At 42.5% G+C, this 24,334-nt stretch overlaps 1 protein-coding gene and 1 long non-coding RNA gene across 3 annotated transcripts in view; one reads left to right on the top strand and one right to left on the bottom strand.

Moving 5' to 3' along the window:
- Nucleotides 1-1,191: 1,191 nt before the first annotated feature.
- Nucleotides 1,192-24,334, bottom strand: part of rabgef1 (RAB guanine nucleotide exchange factor (GEF) 1) — a 35,483-nt gene continuing 12,340 nt past the window's right edge. Inside the window, exons 4-11 of one of the 2 annotated variants that reach the window (XM_035782131.2) lie at nt 15,801-15,988; nt 14,878-14,967; nt 14,012-14,178; nt 11,787-11,868; nt 7,248-7,380; nt 6,940-7,031; nt 6,497-6,753; nt 1,192-6,381 (exon numbers count right to left, since the gene is read on the bottom strand). In XM_035782131.2, coding sequence (XP_035638024.1) covers nt 5,962-6,381; nt 6,497-6,753; nt 6,940-7,031; nt 7,248-7,380; nt 11,787-11,868; nt 14,012-14,178; nt 14,878-14,967; nt 15,801-15,988 — 1,429 coding nt within the window. In that variant the 3' untranslated portion in view covers nt 1,192-5,961. The remainder of the gene's footprint in view (nt 6,382-6,496; nt 6,754-6,939; nt 7,032-7,247; nt 7,381-11,786; nt 11,869-14,011; nt 14,179-14,877; nt 14,968-15,800; nt 15,989-24,334) is intronic. The other variant, XM_035782132.2, reaches the window with a different exon arrangement.
- Nucleotides 3,935-24,334, top strand: part of LOC127906297 (uncharacterized) — a 287,067-nt gene continuing 266,667 nt past the window's right edge. The window contains exons 1-2 of the long non-coding RNA XR_008060817.1: nt 3,935-4,081; nt 10,539-10,892. This is a non-coding gene — a long non-coding RNA (uncharacterized LOC127906297). The remainder of the gene's footprint in view (nt 4,082-10,538; nt 10,893-24,334) is intronic.

Consider the following 24,334-nt stretch of genomic DNA (forward strand, 5'->3'; position numbering starts at 1 on the left):
ACATATTACATATATTATTACATATCCATAAGAAATTGGGGAGACAAACGGTAACACAAAATGTGAAATTGAAAACCTAGCTAGCTAACGTTACATCCTTTTATTATTCTCCCCATTGCATTGCAAGTGCAGAATCAAAGTTACTTATCAACTATGCCATGCTTAAAACTGTACTGAAGTGTGGACCTTCCACTGAAAATGCCTTATTCTGAAGCATCATTTGGACCCGAGTGAGAAATTGACCCACATACTAAATACAGAGCGCCCGGAGAGTTGCCTTCAGTGGATGTGGGACCAAATTACTGAGCAATTGTTTTATGTCCCCAGTGAACCTGGTTAAATGTAAGTCTTTCATTCAGGCTTGCCCCATCGAGACACATCCCATTTTCAGCAGGATCCTCTGGTATCAAGCCTAGCTAAACACTGTGAACCTTGATGAATATAGGCATCCATAGACACACATAACAAAAGTACATCTTAATTGTCATCCATTGTCTCATCTCCACCTGTTGTAATCTGAAAACATGTGATAGGTGAAAGCAATATGGTGGACGCCAGTAGGCAATCTACATACACACGTGACCCGTCCAATTCTATTTGATCAATGCAGATGAGGACAAGAGACTTGGAGAAAGAGGCACATGCGACTACAATATGTATTAATCATGTCCTCTCTCACTTTCATATATAATATATAGAGCTCCAGAGCAGCCACTATTAAATAGTCATTGCTAGAAACAAAAACCACATCTTAAAAGTTCTACATAAAACACAAACAATGTGATAAAGCTAATGTTCAGTGAGCTTTTCTGTTACAGTACAGCTTTTTAGAAATTTGGTGTCAATGAATTTCCAGCACAAATTCAGAGGCTGAATGTTAAAATGTAGATTAAACCAAGCATATGCATTTTCTGCACAGGATTCTCAGAATTGGGATATGGTTCCAAAGTAATCCGTACTGCTGTGCAGTGCCCCATTTTATCTGCTTTAGCACAACTCTGGTCAACATTTTCACCACAAGATGTCAGTAGCAAGTCATTTGCAGCAGACAATGCAGACTACTCTACGTGATTTAGGCTAGATTTGAGTGCATTCACTGTTAACGAGCAACAGTTCCAGTAAATTAAATTTGAACAAACATCACCATTATGGGTGGAAATGGTGTGAGGGAGAAAAAAGTAACACAGCTGATGGATTTGAAATCCAGGGGTTTATTCATTGAATGGCAATTAATACACTGACAATAGACACTGTAAAACAAGGCTATTCTTATAAGTTACATGTCCATAATAAAAAGTGATGTGCCATTCAGTTTAAAAGTTTACATAAATATACACATACTTGTTTAGAAATCTCTTAAGAGACCCCTTAGCAGTCAGTCACAGTTGATTACAGTGTTAAAGTAGAGTACCTGTTATGTCAATGTGTAACAACGGAATGAGTGATGTTAATTAACACTTTACAACCAGGGGCTTATTCAGGTGATTAAAACGTTCAATGGATTGCTGATAGCAAACACCATGCGGTAATCAGATCGAACTGTTAAGAAGTGTCCCTTCTGCATTGTTCTGAGTGTTTCGCCCCACTGAACATTCCCCAGGTATCATCCATATTTCACGATTACATTATGATATACAACATGCCACCTCCATATATCAGCAGTTCACTGGCATTTTGTACATAACACAGTAACCTGCGTCTTGGTCAACTTCAGGTTTCACAGATTGTACCACTGTCTGAAGAATAAACTTAGGATGGTGCTCCCAGATCTGTTGCAAAATGGAAAAGAAGCGTATTAACTGAAAGTCCTCTATTAATCCTTTGTTTCACTAGACTGGCATCCTCTTAAATATTTTCCAACCGTTTGAATGTGATAGAATTAAAGGGCCACATATTTTAGCACGCTTATTGATACGTTCTCACATTTCGCTTAAGTAGTACCATTACCTTGAGATATATATATATATATATATTTTACAGCCAGATAATTCTGCACCATCAAAATAAATTAGAAATATAGCAGGTCGATTCTAGCCCAGCGGAAGATCATTCTGGCAATTCTCACATAGGAACTTCATTGGGAGGAATGATGTTTGACATGCTTTCTACATTCGTATTGTGGAAAATATTTTTGAGAAAATCATGTTGAAAGTGGCCAGTTTAGGCCCTTTTTATACCTATACATGCCTCCTGTAAGACCCTATGACATGTGAACAGTACATGATACAGACCATCTTGGTGTCATTATACTCTTTATAGTGTGATCCATTATATGCAGTATGTCTAGATTCTGAAATACACTTTCGCATCAATTTATAAAACATTAACAAATATTAATGAATATCTCAACTTGATTTCTTAATTTTAAACAGTTTTCAACAATCTACTCTTCAAACGTCACATTTCCAGAGTGACTCTCTGCTACTGTTAAAGAAATCATACATTTTATACATAAAAATTGACATTATAGGTCATTAACCAATCTCATCCCTCCTTTAGGCTTTCACATTTAGTAATCACCTACAGATGGAGTTCCCTTTAAATCCATTTTTCCTCATTCACTATGTTGGTGGTGCTCAAAATGTATTATTACTCCAGAATTAGCAGAGAGCCCACTCTGTAAATGTAATGTACTTGTAGAGTATATTGTTCCAAACAATATGTCTTCAAATGAACACAATCAGAAAGGGTAGTTTTGAGATATTTATAATAGTATTTGTAACGTTGAATAAATTAATGTGAACATTTGTATTTCAGAATCTAGACATACTCCATATAATGGATCACACTATAAAGAGTAATGGATCACACTATAAAGAGTATAATAGATCACACTATAAAGAGTATAATGGCACCAAGATGTTGTCTGTATCATGTACTGTTCACAGATCATAGGGTCTTACAGGAGGCATGTACGGCGTAGGTATAAAGAGGGCCTAAAATGGTTTGTGATACAAATGTAAAAAGCTTGCTAAACATCCTTCCTGTCAATAAAGTTACTATGTGAGAATTGCCAGAACAACCTGAGGCAACAATATTTTCTGCTTCCGCTGACTTGGAAATCGCCCAGCAGCAGAATACCAAGGAAACCATTAAAAAGTATTTGTTCAAGTTACAAATTAATTGAGGAGTGTTACAGTGGGGCAAAAAAGTATTTAGTCAGCCACCAATTGTGCAAGTTCTCCCACTTAAAAAGATGAGGCCTGTAATTTTCATCATAGGTACACTTCAACTATGACAGACAAAATGAGTGAAAACAAATCCAGAAAATCACATTTGTAGGATGTTTAATGAATTTATTTGGTCACCTACAAAAGTTTCTCAATACTTTGTTATATACCCTTTGTTGGCAATGACAGAGAGGTCAAACATTTTCTGTAAATCTTCACAAGGTTTTCCCAACTGTTGCTGGTATTTTGGCCCATTCCTCCATGCAGATCTCCTCTAGAGCAGTGATGTTTTGGGGCTGTTGCTGGGCAACACGGACTTTCAACTCCCTCCAAAGATTTTCTATGGGGTTGAGATCTGGAGACTGGCTAGGCCATTCCAGGACCTTGAAATGCTTCTTACGAAGCCACTCCTTCGTTACCCGGGCAGTGTGTTTGGGATCATTGTCATGATGAAAGACCCAGCCACGTTTCATCTTCAATGCCCTTGCTGATGGAAGGAGGTTTTCACTCAAAATCTCACGATACATGGCCCGATTCATTCTTTCCTTTACACGGATCAGTCGTCCTGGTCCCTTTGCAGAAAAACAGCCCCAAAGCATGATGTTTTCACCCCCATGCTTCACGGTAGTTATGGTGTTCTTGGATGCAACTCCGCAGTCTTTGGTCTTTGTCCTCCAAACACGACGAGTTGAGTTTTTACCAAAAAGTTATATTTTGGTTTCATCTGACCATATGACATTCTCCCAATCTTCTTCTGGATCATCCAAATGCTCTCTAGCAAACTTCAGACGGGCCTGGACATGTACTGGCTTAAGCAGGGGGACACGTCTGGCACTGCAGGATTTAAGTCCCTGGCGGCGTAGTGTGTTACTGATGGTAGGCTTTGTTACTTTGGTCCCAGCTCTCTGCAGGTCATTCACTACTATCCCGTGTGGTTCTGGGATTTTTGCTCACCGTTCTTGTGATCATTTTGACCCCACGGGGTGAGATCTTGCGTGGAGCCCCAGATCGAGGGAGATTATCAGTGGTCTTGTAGGTCTTCCATTTCCTAATAATTGCCATTTCCTAATAATTGTTGATTTCTTCAAACCAAGCTGCTTACCTATTGCAGATTCAGTCTTCCCAGCCTTGTGCAGGTCTACAATTTTGTTTCTGGTGTCCTTTGACAGCTCTTTGGTCTTGGCCATAGTGGAGTTTGGAGTGTGCCTGTTTGAGGTTGTGGACAGGTGTCTTTTATACTGATAACAAGTTCAAACAGGTGCCATTAATACAGGTAACGAGTTAAGGACCGAGGAGCCTTTTAAAGAAGAAGTTACAGGTCTGTGAGAGCCAGAAATCTTGCTTGTTTGTAGGTGACCAAATACTTATTTTCCACCATAATTTGCAAATTAATTAATTAAAAATCCTACAATGTGATTTTCTGGATTTTTTTCTCTCATTTTGTCTGTCATAGTTGAAGTGTACCTATGATAAATTACAGGCCTCATCTTTTTAAGTGGGAGAACTTGCACAATTGGTGGCTGACTAAATACTGTTTTGCCCCACTGTATGTGCTTTGCCTCACAATACCTTAGGTAGTAATTGTTTATCCAACATTAACGTGTTAAAAAGCTAACTTCTTACACTGCCCCCCAATAATATTGTTATCCCCAACCAATACATATTATGTACCTGGGAGAATAAATTCCCTTTTAATACATTGTTCATTTAGGAACATACAGGATAATTTCCCTATTGTAGTACACATTGTGGTTTAGAGCATCAGCACCATAGTTCAACTATCAAAAAAAGTAATATTGCCCTGCGATTCCATGGTATAATAAGAAGCATGCTTCAGCATTACTATGCCTCATGGGCATCCTACATGAGAGTAACAGGAGTTTTCCTGGTCAGATCACATCATCAGGAAAAAGGTCCTTTAATACTTACAGTAAGGGCTCTTATACTGACACATAGTTGAGATATAAAATTAATGAGAGAAGTTAAAATAACCTTACCTACCTAATTCATACTTTTCTGATGATTAAACGCTCTATATTACCATTACAAATATTAGTTGAGACCACTCATTGGGGCATAATCACATAAGAACCAGCTTAAGACCTTTGGTTTTGGATGAAACACATCCCTTTTCCCCCCATTGCGCACAATTAGCCTGCACCCTGGTCCCTCGCTGGAGACTCAAGAAGGATAGGAGCAAAGCACATGCAAGCAGATTACACAATTCTGCAGAGTGCATACTGCAAGATGCAGAAGTCAGCGTTTCCCAAATTCAGCAGCAGCCATCTAAAAATACATACCCCTTTCGGCACTACAAGCTGGAGAAGTAATCTTACAGTATCAAGATGTGCCGCCTGGGTCTGTGCAGCGGGGTTGTAGAGGATTACAGACTAGGGCCGAATGCCAACTCCGCCATACATAGTGTGAGACCATCTGAAGAGGTCTGGTCTAAAAGGAGTATGTCTATGCAGGACCATTGTTTTGGCTTGGCTTCATTTCAGTCCCTAAACCCTTTTCCTCAAACTTAGTCCATCCTTTTGATCTATTAATGCTTCATTTAACCAGGCTGAGATAGCATTCACAGATCTTACTATCAGAAAAGGGTCTAGGGGCCAAAATGGACCAAAGCTTACAGTATGTGAGAATGTTTAAAAGCGTAGCAGTGGAGACAGGAGGGGGCTGCCACTTCCTGAACCTCACCAAAGTGAAGAGCCAATGACGTCTCAAGACATTAGAGAGGCGCAGTCATTTGCTCAAGAAGCCCTTTGTTGCCTCCGATTCTGCAGAGACATTACCCAGCAAACACCTGGGGCGTCAGTGGTGGTGGCAGCCGGTCGTTTTCCACGTTGTCTGAGTCAATGGCGGAGGGGGTGGGCAGGCGGATCTCCAGCGGGTACTTCTCCAGGATCTCCTGCACCTCTCGCTCCACACTCTCCTGCCAGGTGATCAGGTCTCTCTGCAGGCTCTGCACCCCCTCCAGAACCCTGTCCTGTCTGCTCCCCAGGCCAGACAGGAGGTCCAGGTTATGGTAGACCTGGGATAGGGCGGGACTGGAGGCAGCAGAACCAGTAGGAGGGTCCACCTGGGGCCAGCCGCTGTCTGCCTCAGGCCTGCGAGGAGAGGCCTGGCCCGACATGTAGCGTTCAAAGTCCTCTGGGTCCAAGTTGAGAGACTGGGCGTCCAGTTTCTCGATGAAGGCAACTGCACAGCACTAAACAGAGAAAGGACACATGAGGTGAGCCATGAAGAAAAAGTGTGTGTGCTTGGTTCTCATCAACTTGGTGTAGGCATGAGGGAGTGGTGTAAGGTGGCACAGAGACAGGTACCAGGTTAGTGAAGTAGTATCCGTCCTCTCCAGTCATGAGCCTGCTGGGGTTGCAGAAGCGGGTGATGTACTGGATGTTGGATTGCAGGCGTGGAGGGTTGGCCTTCAGCACGATGTAGATCAGGGTGGGCAGGAAGTCGTCGGCCGAGGCTGGCTCGCTCTTCGTGATCTTGATGGCGCTGAAGATGTGCTTGCTGCAGCGCGTGATGCACGCTAGCTTGTCCCGGGGTACCCGCTTGGAGTCCATCTCGATGACATCTGTGACGCGACACACACAATTCACAATCCTATCCACACTAACAAGATTTCATTAACAAAGTCTATGAATGTTTGTACAAGACTCATAGCAAACTAAAGGCAACACTCTGCAGTGTCCTCGAACCACACGACCCATGTTTTGGTTGAGTCCTAATGGGGTCCAGTGTGACACCATCAATAGCTCACCTGTTATGGCTTTGACCACGTTGTCTGAAACCTCTGGGATCTCCTCATCCACTGGCACACAAAGCATCTGAATGTCCACCCAGTGTAACGCCCTGTACAACAGAGTGCTGTGGGTGAGCGAGACCTACAGTGACTAACACCCACCGTCCCACCAACACCCACAGAGACAGACACGCAAAAGGGGCATTACCACCCACAGTGATATAGTCACATAACTGCATGCATCTCTCTGTCCACAGTGGTAAATATCCCAACATACAAGCACAGATTAAACGGCTTGTCCTCAGACAGGATATGGTAGTCCTTACCGTATCCGGTTCTGAGTGGCCAGGTCTTTCTCCTCATCGTCTGTGGTCTCGGGGCAGAAGACACTCTTATACAGGCGTGTCATGATGTACTTCTCCACCTCGTCCATCACTCGCTCCACACGCTCTGAAGAGCCTGGAGGGAAGAGACACCCCATGAGGCTTTACTTTAGTCTTCATTTCATATAAAACATTACCATAGTATCAACTGTATATTAGCTTTATGCCTATGTAGCACACAGTGAGGAACAGATGAGTCATGCAAACATTCTACACATCAAAGATCAAAGTATCTATTTTGTTTTAAAGGCCTGACATCTCACAAAAACGTTTCCCATATCAGTCAATGAGGACCAAGAGATAGGACTTTAGCCTTTGATATGAGAGAAAGGATTTCGAGTCAACAGGCTTATCAGTCATTCCTTTTGTCCTCACTGGCCTCTTGGTGAAGTGCTTAGAGATCACTTGTATTAGTGTCAAAGGCATTGGCAGAAATTGCTGTGTGGCTGGGCCTGAGTCAAAGTGACTGGGCCAACATTTTCTAGCAAAAATACCCAGATATCAGTGGTGTAGTCATGGCGTATGGAGAAGTAGGCATATTCAAATTTTGACAAGAATTTCCCAAACAGTCTGCCTGGCAAATCAAAAGTGCCCTGTGTGAACAATTCTATGAGAAACAGATGTAGGCTACTCAATGATCTGAAAGCATGGCAATGAGAAACACACCAACCATCATATCCAGAAGTAAATAATAGACCTAGCACTTATGGTTGATATGTTAAGCAAAGGGACCAGAAAAGGATGGAGGTAGGAAATGGAACAGATTTCTGTGGTGGTGCGTTACATGAGAACGGGATACTGGAGGAGTTCCTACACTTCACAGTAGCTGACGGCTTTGATACGAGTCGCTGCTGATTAATCTCTGTATTCTACATTTTACGAGAGATTTGTGTGTTACAAAAAAAGGTTAGGCTACATTCAATTCCATACACCATGGTTTCCACATACAGTGCATTTGGAAAGTATTCAGACCCCTTGCCTTTTTCCACATTTTGTTACCTTACAGCCTTATTCTAAAATAGATTTTTAAAATGTTACAATTCCCCATAATGACAAAAAAACAACAGAAATACCTTATTTACATAAGTATTCAGACCCTTTGCTATGAGACTCAATTTAGCTCAGGTGCATCCTGTTTCCATTGATCATCCTTGAGATGTTTCTACAACTTGGAGTTCACCTGTGATAAATTCAATTGATTGGACATGATTTGGAAAGGCACACAACCTGTCAAAATAAGGTCCCACAGTCGACAAGTGCATGTCAGAGCAAAAACCAATCCATGAGGTCAAAGGAATTGTCCGAAGAACTCCAAGACAGGATTGTGTCGAGGCACAGATCTGGGGAAGGGTACCACAATATTTCTACAGCATCAAAAGGTCTCCAAGAACACAGTGGCCTTCATAATTAAATGGAAGAAGTTTGGAACCACCTAAACTCTTCCTAGAGCTGGCCGGCTGGCCAAACTGAGCAATTGGGGGAGAAAGGCCTTGGTCAGGGAGGTGCAAAGAACCCGGTGGTCACTCTGACAGAGCTCCGGAGTTCCTCTGTGGAGATGGGAGAACCTTCCAGAAGGACAACCATCTCTGCAGCACTCCACGAATCAGGCATTTATGGTAGAGTGGCCCGACGGAAGCCACTCATCAGTATAAAAGGCACAACGGCCCATTTGGAGTTTGCCACAAGGCACCTAAAGGACTCTCACGCCATTAGAAACAAGATTTTCTGGCCTGATGAAACCAAGATTGAACTCTTTGGCATGAATGCCATCGTCACATCTAGAGTAAACCTGGCACCATCCCTACGGTGAAGCATGGTGACAGCATCATGCTGTGGGGAGGTTTTTAAGCGGAAGGGACTGGGAAACTAGTCTGGACCGAGGGAAAGATGAACAGAGCAAAGTACAGAGAGATCCTTGATGAAAACCTGCTCCAGAAAGCTCAGGACCTCAGACTGGGGCGAAGGTTCACTTTCCAACAGGACAACGACCCTAAGCACATAGTCAAGACAACGCAGGAGTGGCTTCGGGACAAGTCTCTAAAATGTCCTTGAGTGGCCCAGCCAGAGCCCTAACTTGAACTGGAACAAACATCTCTGGGGAGACCTGAAAATAGCTGTGCAACGACGCTCTCCATCCAACCTGACAAAGCTTGAAAAGATCTGCAGAGATGAATGGGAGAAACTTCCCAAATACAGGTGTGTTAAGCTTGCAGCGTCATACCCAAGACGATCGAGGATGCAATTACTGCCAAAAGGTACTTCAACAAAGTACTAGGTAAAGGATCTGAATACTTAAAGTGGGGCAAAAAAGTATTTAGTCAGCCACCAATTGTGCAAGTTATCCCACTTAAAAAGATGAGGCCTGTCATTTTCATCATAGGTACACTTCAACTATGACAGATAAAATGAGATTTTGGATTTTTAATTAATTTATTTGCAAATTATGGTGGAAAATAAACTTTTGTTATTGACCAAATACTTATCTCAATACTTTGTTATATACCCTTTGTTGGCAATAACAGAGGTCAAACGTTTTCTGTAAGTCTTCAAGGTTTTCACACACTGTTGCTGGTATTTTGGCCCATTCCTCCATGCAGATCTCCTCTAGAGCAGTGATGTTTTGGGGCTGTTGCTTGGCAACATGGACTTTCAACTCCCTCCAAAGATTTTCTATGGGGTTGAGATCTGGAGACTGGCTAGGCCACTCCAGGGCCTTGAAATGCTTCTTACGAAGCCACTCCTTCGTTGCCCAGGCGGTGTGTTTGGGATCATTGTCATGCTGAAAGACCCAGCCACGTTTCATCCTCAATGCCCTTGCTGATGGAAGGAGGTTTTCACTCAAAATCTCACAATACATGGCCCCATTCATTCTTTCCTTTACACGGATCAGTCGCCCTGGTCAATTAGCAGAAAAACAGCCCCAAAGCATGATGTTTCCACCCCCATGCTTCACAGTAGGTATGGTGTTCTTTGGGTGCAACTCAGCATTCTTTGTCCTCCAAACACGACGAGTTGAGTTTTTACCAAAAAGTTATATTTTGGTTTCATCTGACCATATGACATTCTCCCAATCTTCTTCTGGATCATCCAAAAGCTCTCTAGCAAACTTCAGACGGGCCTGGACATGTACTGACTTGTCAGGGGGACACGTCTGGCACTGCAGGATTTGAGTCCCTGGCGGCGTAGTGTGTTACTGATGGTAGGCTTAGTTACTTTGGTCCCAGCTCTCTGCAGGTCATTCACTAGGTCCCCCCGTGTGGTTCTGGGATTTCTGCTCACCGTTCTTGTGATCATTTTGACCCCACGGGGTGAGATCTTGCGTGGAGCCCCAGATCGAGGGAGATTATCAGTGGTCTTGTATGTCTTCCATTTCCTAATAATTGCTCCCAGTTGATTTCTTCAAACCAAGCTGCTTCCCTATTGCAGATTCAGTCTTCCCAGCCTGGTGCAGGTCTACAATTTTGTTTCTGGTGTCCTTTGACAGCTCTTTGGTCTTGGCCATAGTGGAGTTTGGAGTGTGACTGTTTGAGGTTGTGGACAGGTGTCTTTTATACTGATAACAAGTTCAAACAGGTGCCATTAATACAGGTAACAAGTGGAAGACAGAGGAGCTTCTTAAAGAAGAAGTTACAGGTCTGTGAGAGCCAGAAATCTTGCTTGTTTGTAGGATACCAAATACTTATTTTCCACCATTTTCCGCTGGTTGGCTGACGGCCGTGGTATACGAGACCGTATACCATGGGTATGACAAAACATTTGTTTTTATTTCTCTTATTACTTACTGTTTTTACTGCTCTAGTAACCAGTTAATAATAGCAATAAGGCACCTCGGGGGTTGGTGGTATATGGCCAATACCACACCCAATCGGGCCTTATTATTTAAATAACACACCACAATAATCATAACTCTTGAACCATTCAAGCCAGACACCAAACCAACTTTCACATGTTCAGGCTATTGTATCTTATCAATCAATTGATACTTCAAGACAAGCTTGCAAGCCCACACTTCAGGAAATGTACTTTTCTAGTTACAGCAGTTCCAAGGCACTGCATCTTAGTGCTAGAAGCGTCACTACAGACCCTGGTTTGATTCCAGGCTGTATCACAACCGGCTGTGATTGGGAGTCCCATAGGGCGGCACACAATTGGCCCAGCGTCATTTGGGTTAGGGTTTGGCCGGGGTAGACCGTCATTGTAAATAAGAATTTGTTCTTAACTGACTTGCTTAGTTAAATAAAAGGTTAAATCAGTAGATATTTCTACTTGCAAATAAAACCAAAAGGCATTTTGTAAGCCAAAAAGACCAACAGAACACTTTATTGTGCACTAGAACACAGTTAGTTGAAACACATTGGGACTCCGTTTAGTCTATTTTTTGTGAATCTAACGATTGCATTGTATTTGCATTTTGCACAGTGCAAGTTGTTGTATCCCTTTTTGGCTGGTTGAGTCATCATTCTTAATGTTGTTTGAACCTACCTTTAAAATGAGTCATGAGGCGGTCAGACAAATTCTGGTAGAAGTCTTGGACACACTCTGACAGCTCGTCAGCACTCAAGTCCTGAAAAATCAAAATGTCATCCCAGGTATTTGTCAATCAATGTCAATGTCTGGATGAGATGAACTACATACCATAACAACCAAACAAACAAAATTGCATGTTCCTGACAAAATGTATGACAGCTTGAAATAACTTTTTAACCTCATCACAACAGCTGTTTTTTCTCTGTTTATATAATTTAATTATATTTCTACAAATATAAAAAAAGAGCTTTACACTGAAGGAAATTATAAAAGACACTGTTCTGTAAAACTATGTACAACACAACTACTGATTGTGAGAAAGGCTACTACAGCCACAATACATTCTTGTCGAGCCAATAAAAACAAATAACTTTTTGAAACAAGAGAGAACCTTGGAGTGTTTTGCCAGATCAAACAGGAATATTTCATTTCAAAACATACACATAAAAGCTATTCTTTCATTTGTGCTTTTCAGGGCTGACCTTTGTTGAAAGAAGATAAATACCTAAACACTATTGTATATGCCCCCATACCCATACAGTTTATTGCAAAGTTTCAGCTGGATCAAGACCTTCTGTTTAAAATGTTGTCATAATTTGCACACAAGCATAAATTGTGTAGGTGCAGCTGAAGTCAGAAGTTTACATACACTTCGGTTGGAGTCATTAAAACACATTTTTCAACCACTCCACAAATTTCTTGTTAACAAACTATAGTTTTGGCAAGTCAGTTAGGACATCTTTGTGCATGACACAAGTCATTTTTCCAACAGTTGTTTACAGACAGATTATTTAACTTTTAATTCACTGTATCACAATTCCAGTGGGTCAGAAAGTTTAGATACACTAAGTGGACTGTGCCTTTAAACAGCTTGGAAAATTCCAGAAAATGATGTCATGGCTTTAGAAGCTTCTGATAGGCTAATTGACATCATTTGAGTCAATTGGAGGTGTACCTGTGCTTGTATTTCAAGGCCTACCTTCAAATTCAGTGCCTCTTTGCTTGACATCATGGGAAAATCAAAAGAAATCAACCAAGACCTCAGAAGAAAGATTGTAGACCTCCACAAGCATGGTTCATCCTTGGGAGCAATTTCCAAATGCCTGAAGGGACCATGTTCATCTGTACAAACAATAGTACGCAAGTATAAACACCATGGAACCACGCAGCCATCATACCGCTCAGGAAGGAGGCGCGTTCTGTGTCCTAGAGATTAAAGTACTTTTGTGCGAAAAGTGCAAATCAATCCCAGAACAACTGCAAACGACCTTGTGAAGATGCTGGAGAAAACAGGTACAAAAGTATCTATATCCACAGTAAAACGAGTCCTATATTGATATAACCTGAAAGGCCGCTCAGCAAGGAATAAGCCACAGCTCCAAAACCGCCATAAAAAAGCCAGACTACGGTTTGCAACTGCACATGGGGATAAAGATCGTAGTTTTTGGAGAAATGTCCTCTGGTCTGATGAAACAAAAATAGAACTGTTTGTCCATAATGACCATCGTTATGTTTGGAGGAAAAAGGGGGAAGCTTGCAAGCCGAAGAACACCATCCCAACCGTGAAACACGGGGGTGGCAGCATCATGTTGTGGGGGTGCTTTGCTGCAGGATGGACTGGTGCACTTCACAAAATAGATGGCATCATGAGGGGGGAAAATGATGGATATATTCAAGCAACATCTCAAGACATCAGTCATGAAGTTAAAGCTTGGTCGCAAATGGACAAAGACCCCAAGCAAAATGGCTTAAGGACAACAAAGTCAAGGTATTGGAGTGGCCATCACAAAGCCCTGACCTCACCTTTACATTATTGTGGGAAGCTCGTGGAAGGGTACCCGAAACGTTTGACCCAAGTTAAACAATTTAAAGGTAATGCTACCAAATACTAATTGAGTGTATGTAAGCTTCTGACCCACTGGGAATGTGATGAAAGAAATAAAAGCTGAAATAATTCTCTCAACTAGTATTCTGACATTTCACATTCTTAAAATAAAGTGGTCATCCTAACTGACCTAAGACAGGGAATTGTTACTAGGAAAAACTGAGTGTAAATCTATTTGGCTAAGGTGGATGTAAACCTCTGACTTCAACTGTATATCTATGCCTTTGAGATATAGTTTTGTACCCTGCACGTTTAAAAATCAATGAATGAGCATTCAGACTCGTTTTCAACTGACCTTTTTGTTGGCCATGATCTCGATGAAGGCTCGGCTCTGCTTGTGGACCTCACGGCCAGGCTTATGCAGAGTCTTCAGGAAGTCCACAAAGTCTCTGGAGACACGGTCTGTCTCAATGCTTGATTGGCGGCTGATGGAGGGGCTGGGGGTCTTGCCCTCCTGGTTCTCTGATGGGGGGGGGGACACCATGACATGCGTTATTCTTAATGTTACGCCATACCTTCCTCTTCATGGCTTCCCTCGCTAACTGACTGAGCCTCAGGTAAACAGTCAGAAGTGTGCATCTTTACATAAGAACTGAGAAGAGGTCAGGAAAACACACTCAAATATGAAATCAACAGTATTGCGTCACAACTACAAATAAACAGATACAACCATCAGCAAAAGCAGTTCTGAAGTAAGAACACATTGTTGGCAGTTTCAGGGACACAGTCAGTTGTATCATCTATTCTGTAGAAGTGTATCTACAACTACAGAGAGAATGAGACACCCACCTCTGAGTCTTGCCACCAGTGCTGCCAGTATAATGACCATACGCAAGAGGAGGACAGTGAGATAATGAACTTTATGAGCAACATGAAAAAGGGACTCTTGTTGAACACACACACACGACACATTAAACAAACTCAAAACCAACCGGAGCAGCGGAGTCACTTTGATAGACAGGTCTCTCAGCCAATCAGACTGAGCGGGTGCTACTATGGTGAGACTATTGGTACTTCTTAATGCTACCTGGTTGGAGGGTAATTATAAGTCGACTACACTAGTTAAGGCCTTATGGTTTCCTAGTTGGTTTTAAAACTACAGGGATTAAAATGGGAGCGCTATCCAATGCAAATTTCCTCTCAAATGGTAGGAATGATTACCTTCGGTGGGAGAGCCCATTTCCCAAGGGGGAGTAAACATTCCTCTCCAGTCCCTGAGGCCTGTCAGCTTCTCCTCTCCCACAGTGGGGGCTGAGAATGAGATGGTAGGGCCAAGTGGGGCCACAGGGCACGGGTAACAGGGATAAAGGGTACCAGAATGGCATACAAGAGAGAATGGGTACATGGGATTTGAGAGAGGTGGGTGAAGGTGGAATGGGTATGGAGAATAATGGACGACAATAAATTCATGAATCAACAAACACTGGCGATGACAGAAGTGCGGAATGAGGAGATCAGACAAGATGGAGAAGGAGAGGGATTGTTTGGTTTGGGACCATTGTGTTATGATGAGAGGGTATCAATGAGATAGAAGGGATTGGAAAGGATATGGAAAACAGTTAAAAACATGACCTAACAATAGAGAATGGTGCACAGCAGCTATTACTGCAAAGCAAAAGTGAAATGTGATGAGACAAAGTCACAATCTCGACGAGTGAGGTGTCAATGACAATCAAGGCAGAGGGATAGGGCACCTCTTTGAATGAAGAAAAAAATATTTAAGTTTGCACATTGTTCTCGATACCCCTGGGGCCATTGTACAGATAGGAGCTATGGGAGTTTGCCTAACAGTGAGGCATCACTAAATAACCCAGGCTATAATGGGCTTGGTGGGCACAGAAGACCTTCAAATCACTAACATGCCCTGCTTTAGAGCCTCCGGGGATCACTTCCAAAGAAGTGAGCTGATGAGACAAGTACTAGGCTGATACGCTGGGATGGAAAGAGTGTGTGTGTGTGTGTGTGTGTGTGTGTGTGTCAGAAACTGCACTGGAGAAATGCCATTGAGATAACTCAGGCTTTAACGTATCAAAAGGAAAGCAGAACTGTCTTCCGTTTTATAGAGTCAATCAGGCAGTCAGTACCTTTCTTGGGGGCAGTCCGTGACGAGGGACTAAAGAACTTCTTCACAGTGGTCACCTTGCGTGTCTTCTCATTGGTCTTCTTCTCCTCGAACTTGGAGAAGGGCGCCAGAGAGGCCTGGGGTTGTGCCTGGGGCTGGGACTGGGCCCCCTGGATGCTGGCATAGGCAACCTCCTCCTCCCTCTGCAGCCTGAGGTAGACCAGGGGGAACAACTGGTGATTAGACTAACTTTAAGCTATTCTTTTTAACTAACAAGACACACCGCTGGTGTTTTTTTTAAATTACTGTGTCATAGGTGGCGCGTCCAATAGGCTAAGGAATAGGCAAGTCCAATATGCTGAGCTTCCCCTAAAGTAAATTGAATTTGCCAAATTTACAGTACCAGTCAAAAGTTGACACCTACTCATTCCAAGGTTTCTTTATTTTTACTATTTTCTACATTGTAGAATAATAGTGAAGACATCAAAACTATGAAATAACACATATGGAATCATGTAGTAACCAAAAAAGTGTTATATTTGAGATTCTTCAAAGTAGCCACCCTTTTCCTTGATGACAGCTTTGCACACTCTTGGCATTCCCTCAACCAGCTTCATTATGTATTCACCGGGAATTTAAATGAACAGGTGTGCCTTGTTAAAAGTTCATTTGTGGAATGTCTTTCCTTTTAAATGCGTTTGCGCAAATCAGTTGTGTTGTGACAAGGTAGGGGTGGTATACAGAAGATAGCCCTATTTGGTAAAAGACCAAGTCCATATTCTGGCAAGAACTGCTCAAATAAGCAAAGAAAATGACAGTCCATCATTACTTTAAGACATGAAGGTCAGTCAATCCGGAACATTTCAAGAACTTTGAAAGTTCCTTCAAGTGCAGTCGCAAAAACCATCAAGCACTGTTGAAACTGGCTCTCATGAGGACTGTCACAGGAAAGGAAAACCCAGAGATACTTCTACTGCAGAGGGTAAGTTCATTAGAGTTACCAACCTCAGAAATTTCAGCCCAAATAAATGCTTCAGAGTTCAAGTCACAGACACGTCAACATCAACTGTTTAGAGGAGACTGCATGAATCAGGCCTGCATGGTGAAATTGCTGCAAAGAAACCACTACTAAAAGGACACCAATAAAAATAAGAGACTTGGTTGGGTACTGTGTATATTTTTTTAAACTTCAATGAAATAGTTAACAATATTGACTGTATTTAATAACCATCCCGTGACCATTTCCAAATATCTCGGTATATACAGTACACCGCCCAAGCCTAATTGGCACTATAGTGGAGAGCATCGGCCATATTACATTTACATTTACATTTAAGTCATTTAGCAGACGCTCTTATCCAGAGCGACTTACAAATTGGATCTCCGGTGTAATGTTTTTTAGGACAATTTCCTCCAGGCTAGATGGATGTCATAGCCTACAATATGCGTCTCCCCTTTTCATAAGCATCGATTAGATGGTTGCATCCAAGACAAGGTCGTTTTCATTGATCTCAGTTTGTCAGTGTCAGCAGAGTAGTCTACCCTGTCATTTTTTAGGTATTAAAGAGTATGCTATTGTCTCCAGTCATGAAGAGTAAAGTGTCCTACAACTGCATAAAATGTGTTTATAAAAAGTCAAAACATTTCTCGGATCCTCTTTAAAAATGTCCCTCTAGCTGGGTCTGAGCTCTGGATATGTGCAAAGAAAGGAGAAGAAAAGCATAACGGTATTTTTTGTGAACAGTGAGTCAGTTATATTATTAGCTTAACTAAATGACTATCCAATCTACTCATCACATTAGAAATAGTAGGCTCTCTTACATTGGTCTGCACATTCTTTAAGTACCAACAGACACTTTCAACTGGTTGGATTACAGAAATATTGTACCTTTCCCCAACCTTTTGATGTTACCATACTCTCTCATGTTAACAAATGCTTTCCAAGAGTCCATTCTGTAGAGTGGAGAGAAAACGGGGGAAAGGTATTTATGGGGGTCATAAACCTCACCCAACAGGGCAACGTCATGACACACCTTTGGCGGCGATTACAGCTTGGAGTCATCAAGTGTGGTTTTCACAGACTTCACTGTCGTTATGGGGTATTGCGTTCAGATGGGTGGGAAAAAAATCTATTTAATAAAATATTTAATTCAGGCTGTAACAACAAAATGTGGAATAAATCAAGGGGTATGAATACTTTGCGAAGGCACTGTAGATGCATGCAATGCTTTATCATAAAGGAGTTTCTCTCTTCCAACTTCCCCTAACTTGAAACTCAGGCACCATGTGTCAAGGGAGGGTTGGACAAAGCTAGTCAAATTTGGAAATTTCTTTAACGCCAAAACTATTTCAATTATCATATACAGTGGGTATCATAAGTATTCACCCCCTTGGATTTTTTCCCACATTTTGTTACATTACAAAGTGGGATTGAAACATATGTAATTGTGATTTTATTTGCCAAATACTCTATAAAATGTCAAAGTGAAAAGATAATTCTACACATTTTTACAAATTAAACAACTAAAATAGACATTGCATAAGTATTTACCCCCTTTGTTTAGGCCTAAATTAGTTCAGTAGTAAAATAATAACTTACATGGACTCAAAATGTATGAAATATTAGAGGTTGACATGATTTTTGAATGACTACCCTTTCCTGTGTCCCCCACACATACAACAGCCGTATGGTCCCTCAGTCAAGTATTGCATTTCTGGCACAGATTTAACTACAACGACCAGGGAGCTTTTCAAAAGCCTCATAAAGGGCAGCGATTTGTAGATGGGTAACAAGAAATCAGACATTGGATCTCTCTTTAAGCAGAGCTTGACATGAACTTTTTTTGCCATTTGCTTTTGAACAAGTAGGACAGATTCTTTATTTGTCCAAAAGCTCAATTCATTAGCCCAAAAATGCATTTTTACACTGTTGTATGATGTGAGGAACCATTAAATAAAATGCATGATCTTTTTTGCCGTAGAGAATCAGACAGAAATCTAGGCTAAAACTCTGCCTATTGACTTCTTTACATATTCAACCCTGTCTCAAAATACAACACTGCCCCTTTTAAGGCTCTCCCGGAGGATGGTTGGCCACCATTGTTAGCCTATAAAATATTGCAACATTACAATTACAACCAAATAATTTATATCTTTATAAAATAATTCCCCCCAGGGTTCGAAATTAAGGTTGTCCTGTCATTCCTGGGACAATATAAAAAAAAGGGATGTCTACTGAAAGAATACACTTTTTATTCCGCTAGGCACCAATAATTTTCAAGGATAGATTACATTCATCACAGTTAGTGCATCTAGTTCAGAAGGTGGAAATTATACACTATGTGTTGTTGTATGTGTTGAACTGCTTTGCATTATCTTGGCCAGGTCGCAGTTGTAAATGAGAACTTGTTCTCAACTAGCCAACCTGGTTAAATAAAGGTGAAATAAAAATAAATAGAGTGCATTTGGAAAGTATTCTGACCCCTTGACTTGTTACCATTTTGTTATGTTACAGCCTAATTAAAAATTGATTAAATACAAATTGTTCAATCTACACACAATACTCCATAAAGCGAAACAGGTTTTTAGAAACTGTTGCAAATTTATAGAAAATTAAAAACTGAAAAGCCTTATTTACACAAGTATTCAGACCCTTTCCAAGGAGACTCAAAATTGAGCTCAAGTGCATCCTATTTCCATTGATCATCCTTGAGGATGTTTCTACAACTTGGAGTTCACCTGTGATAAATTAAATTGATTGGACATGATTTGGAAAGGCACACAACCTGTCAAAATAAGGTCCCACAGTTGAAAATGCATGTCAGAGCAAAAACCAAGCCATGAGGTCGTGGGAATTGTCCGTAGAGCTCGGAGACAGGATTGTGTTGAGGTACAGATCTGGGAAGCGGTATCAAAAAATGTCTGCAGCATTGAAGGTCCCTAAGAACACAGTGGCCTTCATCATTAAATTGAAAAAATTTGGGACCACCAAGACTCTTCCTAGAGCTGGCCGCCCGGCCAAACTGAGCAATTTGGGGAGAAGGGCCTTGGTCAGAGAGGTGACCAAGAACCTGATGGTCACTCTGACAGAGCTCCAGAGTTACGCTGTGGAGATGGGAGAACCTTCCAGAAGGACAACCATCTCTGCAGCACTCCACCAATCAGGCCTTTATGGTAGAGTGGCTAGATGGAAGCCACTCCTCAGTAAAAGGCACATGGCAAACTCCAAGCGGGCTGTCAAGAGGCACTTAAACAACTCTGACCATGAGAAACAAGATTCTATGGTCTGATGAAACCAAGATTGAACACTCTGGCATGAATGCCAAGCGTCACGTCGGGATGAAACCTGGCACCATCCCTACGGTGAAGCATGGTGATGACAGCATCATGTTATGGGGATGTTTTTCAGCGCTAGGGACTGGGAGACTAGTCAGGATCGAGGGAAAGATGAACAGAGCAAAGTACAGAGAGATCCTTGATGAAAACCTGCTCCAGAGCGCTCAGGAGCTCAGTTCGTCAAATTTCTGCCCTGCTAGAGCTGCCTCGGTCAACTGTAAGTGCTTTTATTGTGAAGTGGAAACATCTAGGAGCAACAACGGCTCAACCGCGAAGTGGTAGGCCACACAAGCTCACAGAACGGGACTGCCGAGTGCTGAAGCGCGTAATTTTTTGTTGTTGCCTGTCCTCAGTTGCAACACTCACTACCGAGTCCCAAACTGCCTAGGGAAGCAACGTCAGCTTCATGAAATGGGTTTCCATGGCCGAACAGCTAAACACAAGTCAAAGATCACAATGACCAATGCCATTTGTCGGCTAGAGTGGTGTAAAGCTCACCGCCATTGGACTCTGGAGCAGTGGAAACGTGTTCCCTGGCGTGATGAATCGCAGTCACCATCTGGCGGATGAATCTGGGTTTGACGGATACCAAGAGAACGCTACCTGCCTCAATGCATAGTGCAAACTGTAAAGTTAGGTGGAAGAGGAATAATGGTCTGGGGCTGTTTTTCATGGTTCAGGCCCCTTAGTTCCAGTGAAAGGAAATCTTAACGCTACAGCATACAACGACTGTCTAGACGATTCTGTGTTTTCAACTTTGTGGCAACAGTTTGGGGAAGGCCCTTTCCTGTTTCAGCATGACAATGCTCCCATGCACAAAGCGAGGCCCATACAGAAGTTGTTTGTAGAGATCGGTGTGGAAGAACTTGACTGGCCTGCGCAGTGCCCTGACCTCAACTCTATCTAACACCTTTGGAATGAACTGCAACGCCAACTGCGAGCCAGGCCTAATTGCCCAACCTCACTAATGCTCGTGGCAAGTCCCCGCAGCAATGCTCCAACATCTAGTGGAAAGCCTTCCCAGAAGAGTGGAGGCTGTTATGGCAGCAAAGGGGGGCCCAACTCCATATTAATGCCCATGATTTTGGAATGAGATGTTAGAAGAGCAGGTGCCCACATGTAGTGTGTCTAATGATCTTACAAATTATCAACAACCGATGCTCCAAATCCTCAACGAAGAGTCTGTGACCCAGTTTGTGAACAAGTCTCAAATAAAAAATAATAACCAAACTGTTGTCCACTATTCTTACTAACTCATCAACAAGCAGAACAGTTTCTCTGCCGAAGAGAGAATTAATCATTAAAACTGAGTTAAATTCCTTACTCAGATTAAGAGCAGAATTTTGAATTCTCCGAGTCCGACAAACTGATTATCTGCACTTTAAATAGACCTAGCTTCCTCTTAGTGAGTAAATTACGGAATAATGATAGTCTTGTTCCCATTCAGGCTGACGATGTTCTCTTGCATGATTCACCATCAATTTATATTTAGAAAAATGTATATGAAAAATTATACAGTTCTGAAGTACATAATACCTCAGACCGCAAGAGACCCTTTTTTGGGGGCTTGAATCTACCGCAAAACTCTCCTCTGATGATGCACACTCTTTAAATGCACCTATAAACACTCAATGAACTGCACAATGCATTGAAAGACATGAACTGAGGTAAATCCCCTGGATGGGATGGCATCCCATCTGAATTTTATTTAACCTTTTGGTCTGAACTTGGTCCGATATTATTAGAGATGCTACGAATATCTATTCAAATAGGCTTTTTCAATAGAGACATCTCTCTGTTACATAAAAAAGGTAAAGACTCAACTCTCTTTTCAAGTCATAGGCCTCTCTCCCTCATTAAATAGTGACATGAAATTGTATGCCAAGGTTCTGGCCAAATGTCTTGAAACCATTTTACCTAAACTAGTTCAATCTGATCAAATGGGTCTCAAACAGACTGGCGTCAGACAATCGGAGGGGTCCCCTACATATAATACAAATTACACCTAATATACCGCCCTCCTGTGCAGTCCTGCCAATTGATGCGGAAAAGGCCTTTGGCCGTCTCGAATGGTTCTACCTCTGGTATACTATGTGTTAAGTTCTAAATATCAGAGTAAGAAATTGCCTTACACTATGAAAGCTCCAACCAAGTTTATTGGCCCAAGGGATCGAACAGCAGTGGTAGTACATATACCCCAATATGGGTGACGTAATGTTTAGAGAGAAGGAGGACATCTCTATTGCTAGGCAGGAAATTAAGTGACACGGGCAATAAACTGTTCCTTCTCCCTCAAGGTGACCTGACCTCAACCCCTTTCCTCACTAATCCACCTCTCCATCCTTATCAGTGCCTGCCACATGTGATTATCTTTTCTTCACTCAGTACATTCACATCATATTTCCTTCACTCAGTACAGGGTTGCTGCCCCTATCGTCGCCAAGCCTGTCTCTCCTTTCTGGGGAGGTTCCCATTGCTTGAAAGGCAGCCATGGTTCATCCTTTGTTTAAAAGGGGGAGATCAAGCTGATCTAATTGTTATAGGCCTATTTCTATTTTGCCCTGTTCATCAAAAGTGGTGGGAAAACGTGTCAATAATCAACTGACTGGCTTTCTTGATGTCTATAGTATTCTCTCTGGTATGCAATCTGGTTTCTGCTCAGGTTATGGATGTGTCATTGCAACCTTAAAGGTCCTCAATGATGTTACCATTGCCCTTGATTCTAAGCAATGTCAGGCTGCTATTTTTATTGACTTGGCCAAAGCTTTTGATATGGTAGACCATTCCATTCTTGTGGGCCGGCTCAGGAGTATTGGTGTCTCTGAGGGGTCTTTGGCCTGGTTTGCTAACTACCTCTCTCAAAGAGTGCAGTGTATAAAGTCAGAAAATCTGCTGTCTCAGTCACTGCCTGTCACCAAGGGAGTACCCCAAGGCTCAATCCTAGGCACCATGCTCTTCTCAATTTACATCAACAACATAGCTCAGGCAGTAGGAAGCGCTCTCATCCATTTATATGCAGATGATACAGTCTAATACACTGCTGGCCCCTCCCCAGATTTTGTGTAAAATGCTCTACAACAAAGCTTTCTTAGCGTCTAACAAGCTGTCTCTACTCTTAACCCTGCTCTGAACACCTCCAAAACAAAGGTCATGTGGTTTGGTAAGAAGAATGCCCCTCTCCCCACAGGTGTGATTACTACCTCGGAGCGTTTAGAGCTTGAGGTAGTCACCTCATACAAGTACTTGGGAGCATGGCCAGATGGTACACTGTCCTTCTCTGAGCACATATCAAAGCTGCAGGCGAAAGTTCAATCTAGACTGAGTTAAACTCTATCGTAATCGCTCCTCTTTCACTCCAGCTGCCAAACTAACCCTGATTCAGATGACCATCCTACCCATGCTAGATTACGGAGACATCATTTATAGATCGGCAGGTAAGGGTGCTCTCGTGCAGCTAGATGTTCTTTACCACTCGGCCACCAGATTTGCCACCAGTGCTTATAGGACACATCACTGCACTCTATACATCCTTCCTGTTTGGCCCTGGGTGTCCTCGGATGGGGCCACAGTGTCTCCTGACCCCTCCTGTCTCAGCCTCCAGTATTTATGCTGCAGTAGTTTGTGTCGGGGGGCTAGGGTCAGTTTGTTATATCTGGAGTACTTCTCCTGTCCTATTCGGTGTCCTGTGTGAATCTAAGTGTGCGTTCTCTAATTCTCTCCTTCTTTCTCTCTCTCTCGGAGGACCTGAGCCCTAGGACCATGCCCCAGGACTACCTGACATGATGACTCCTTGCTGTCCCCAGTCCACCTGGCCATGCTGCTGCTCCAGTTTCAACTGACCTGAGCCCTAGGACCATGCCCCAGGACTACCTGACATGATGACTCCTTGCTGTCCCCAGTCCACCTGGCCATGCTGCTGCTCCAGTTTCAACTGTTCTGCCTTTCTATTATTTGACCATGCTGGTCATTTATGAACATCTTAGCCATGTTCTGTTATAATCTCCACCCGGCACTGCCAGAAGAGGACTGGCCACCCCACATATGCTCTCTCTAATTCTCTCTTTCTTTCTCTCTCTCAGAGGACCTGAGCCCAAGGACCGTGCCCCAGGACGACCTGACACGATGACTCCTTGCTGTCCCCAGTCCACCTGACTGTGCTGCTGCTCCAGTTTCAACTGACCTGAGCCCTAGGACCATGCCCCAGGACTACCTGACATGATG

Source organism: Oncorhynchus keta, chromosome 12, assembly GCF_023373465.1.
Source record: "Oncorhynchus keta strain PuntledgeMale-10-30-2019 chromosome 12, Oket_V2, whole genome shotgun sequence".
Taxonomy (NCBI): Eukaryota; Metazoa; Chordata; class Actinopteri; order Salmoniformes; family Salmonidae; genus Oncorhynchus; species Oncorhynchus keta.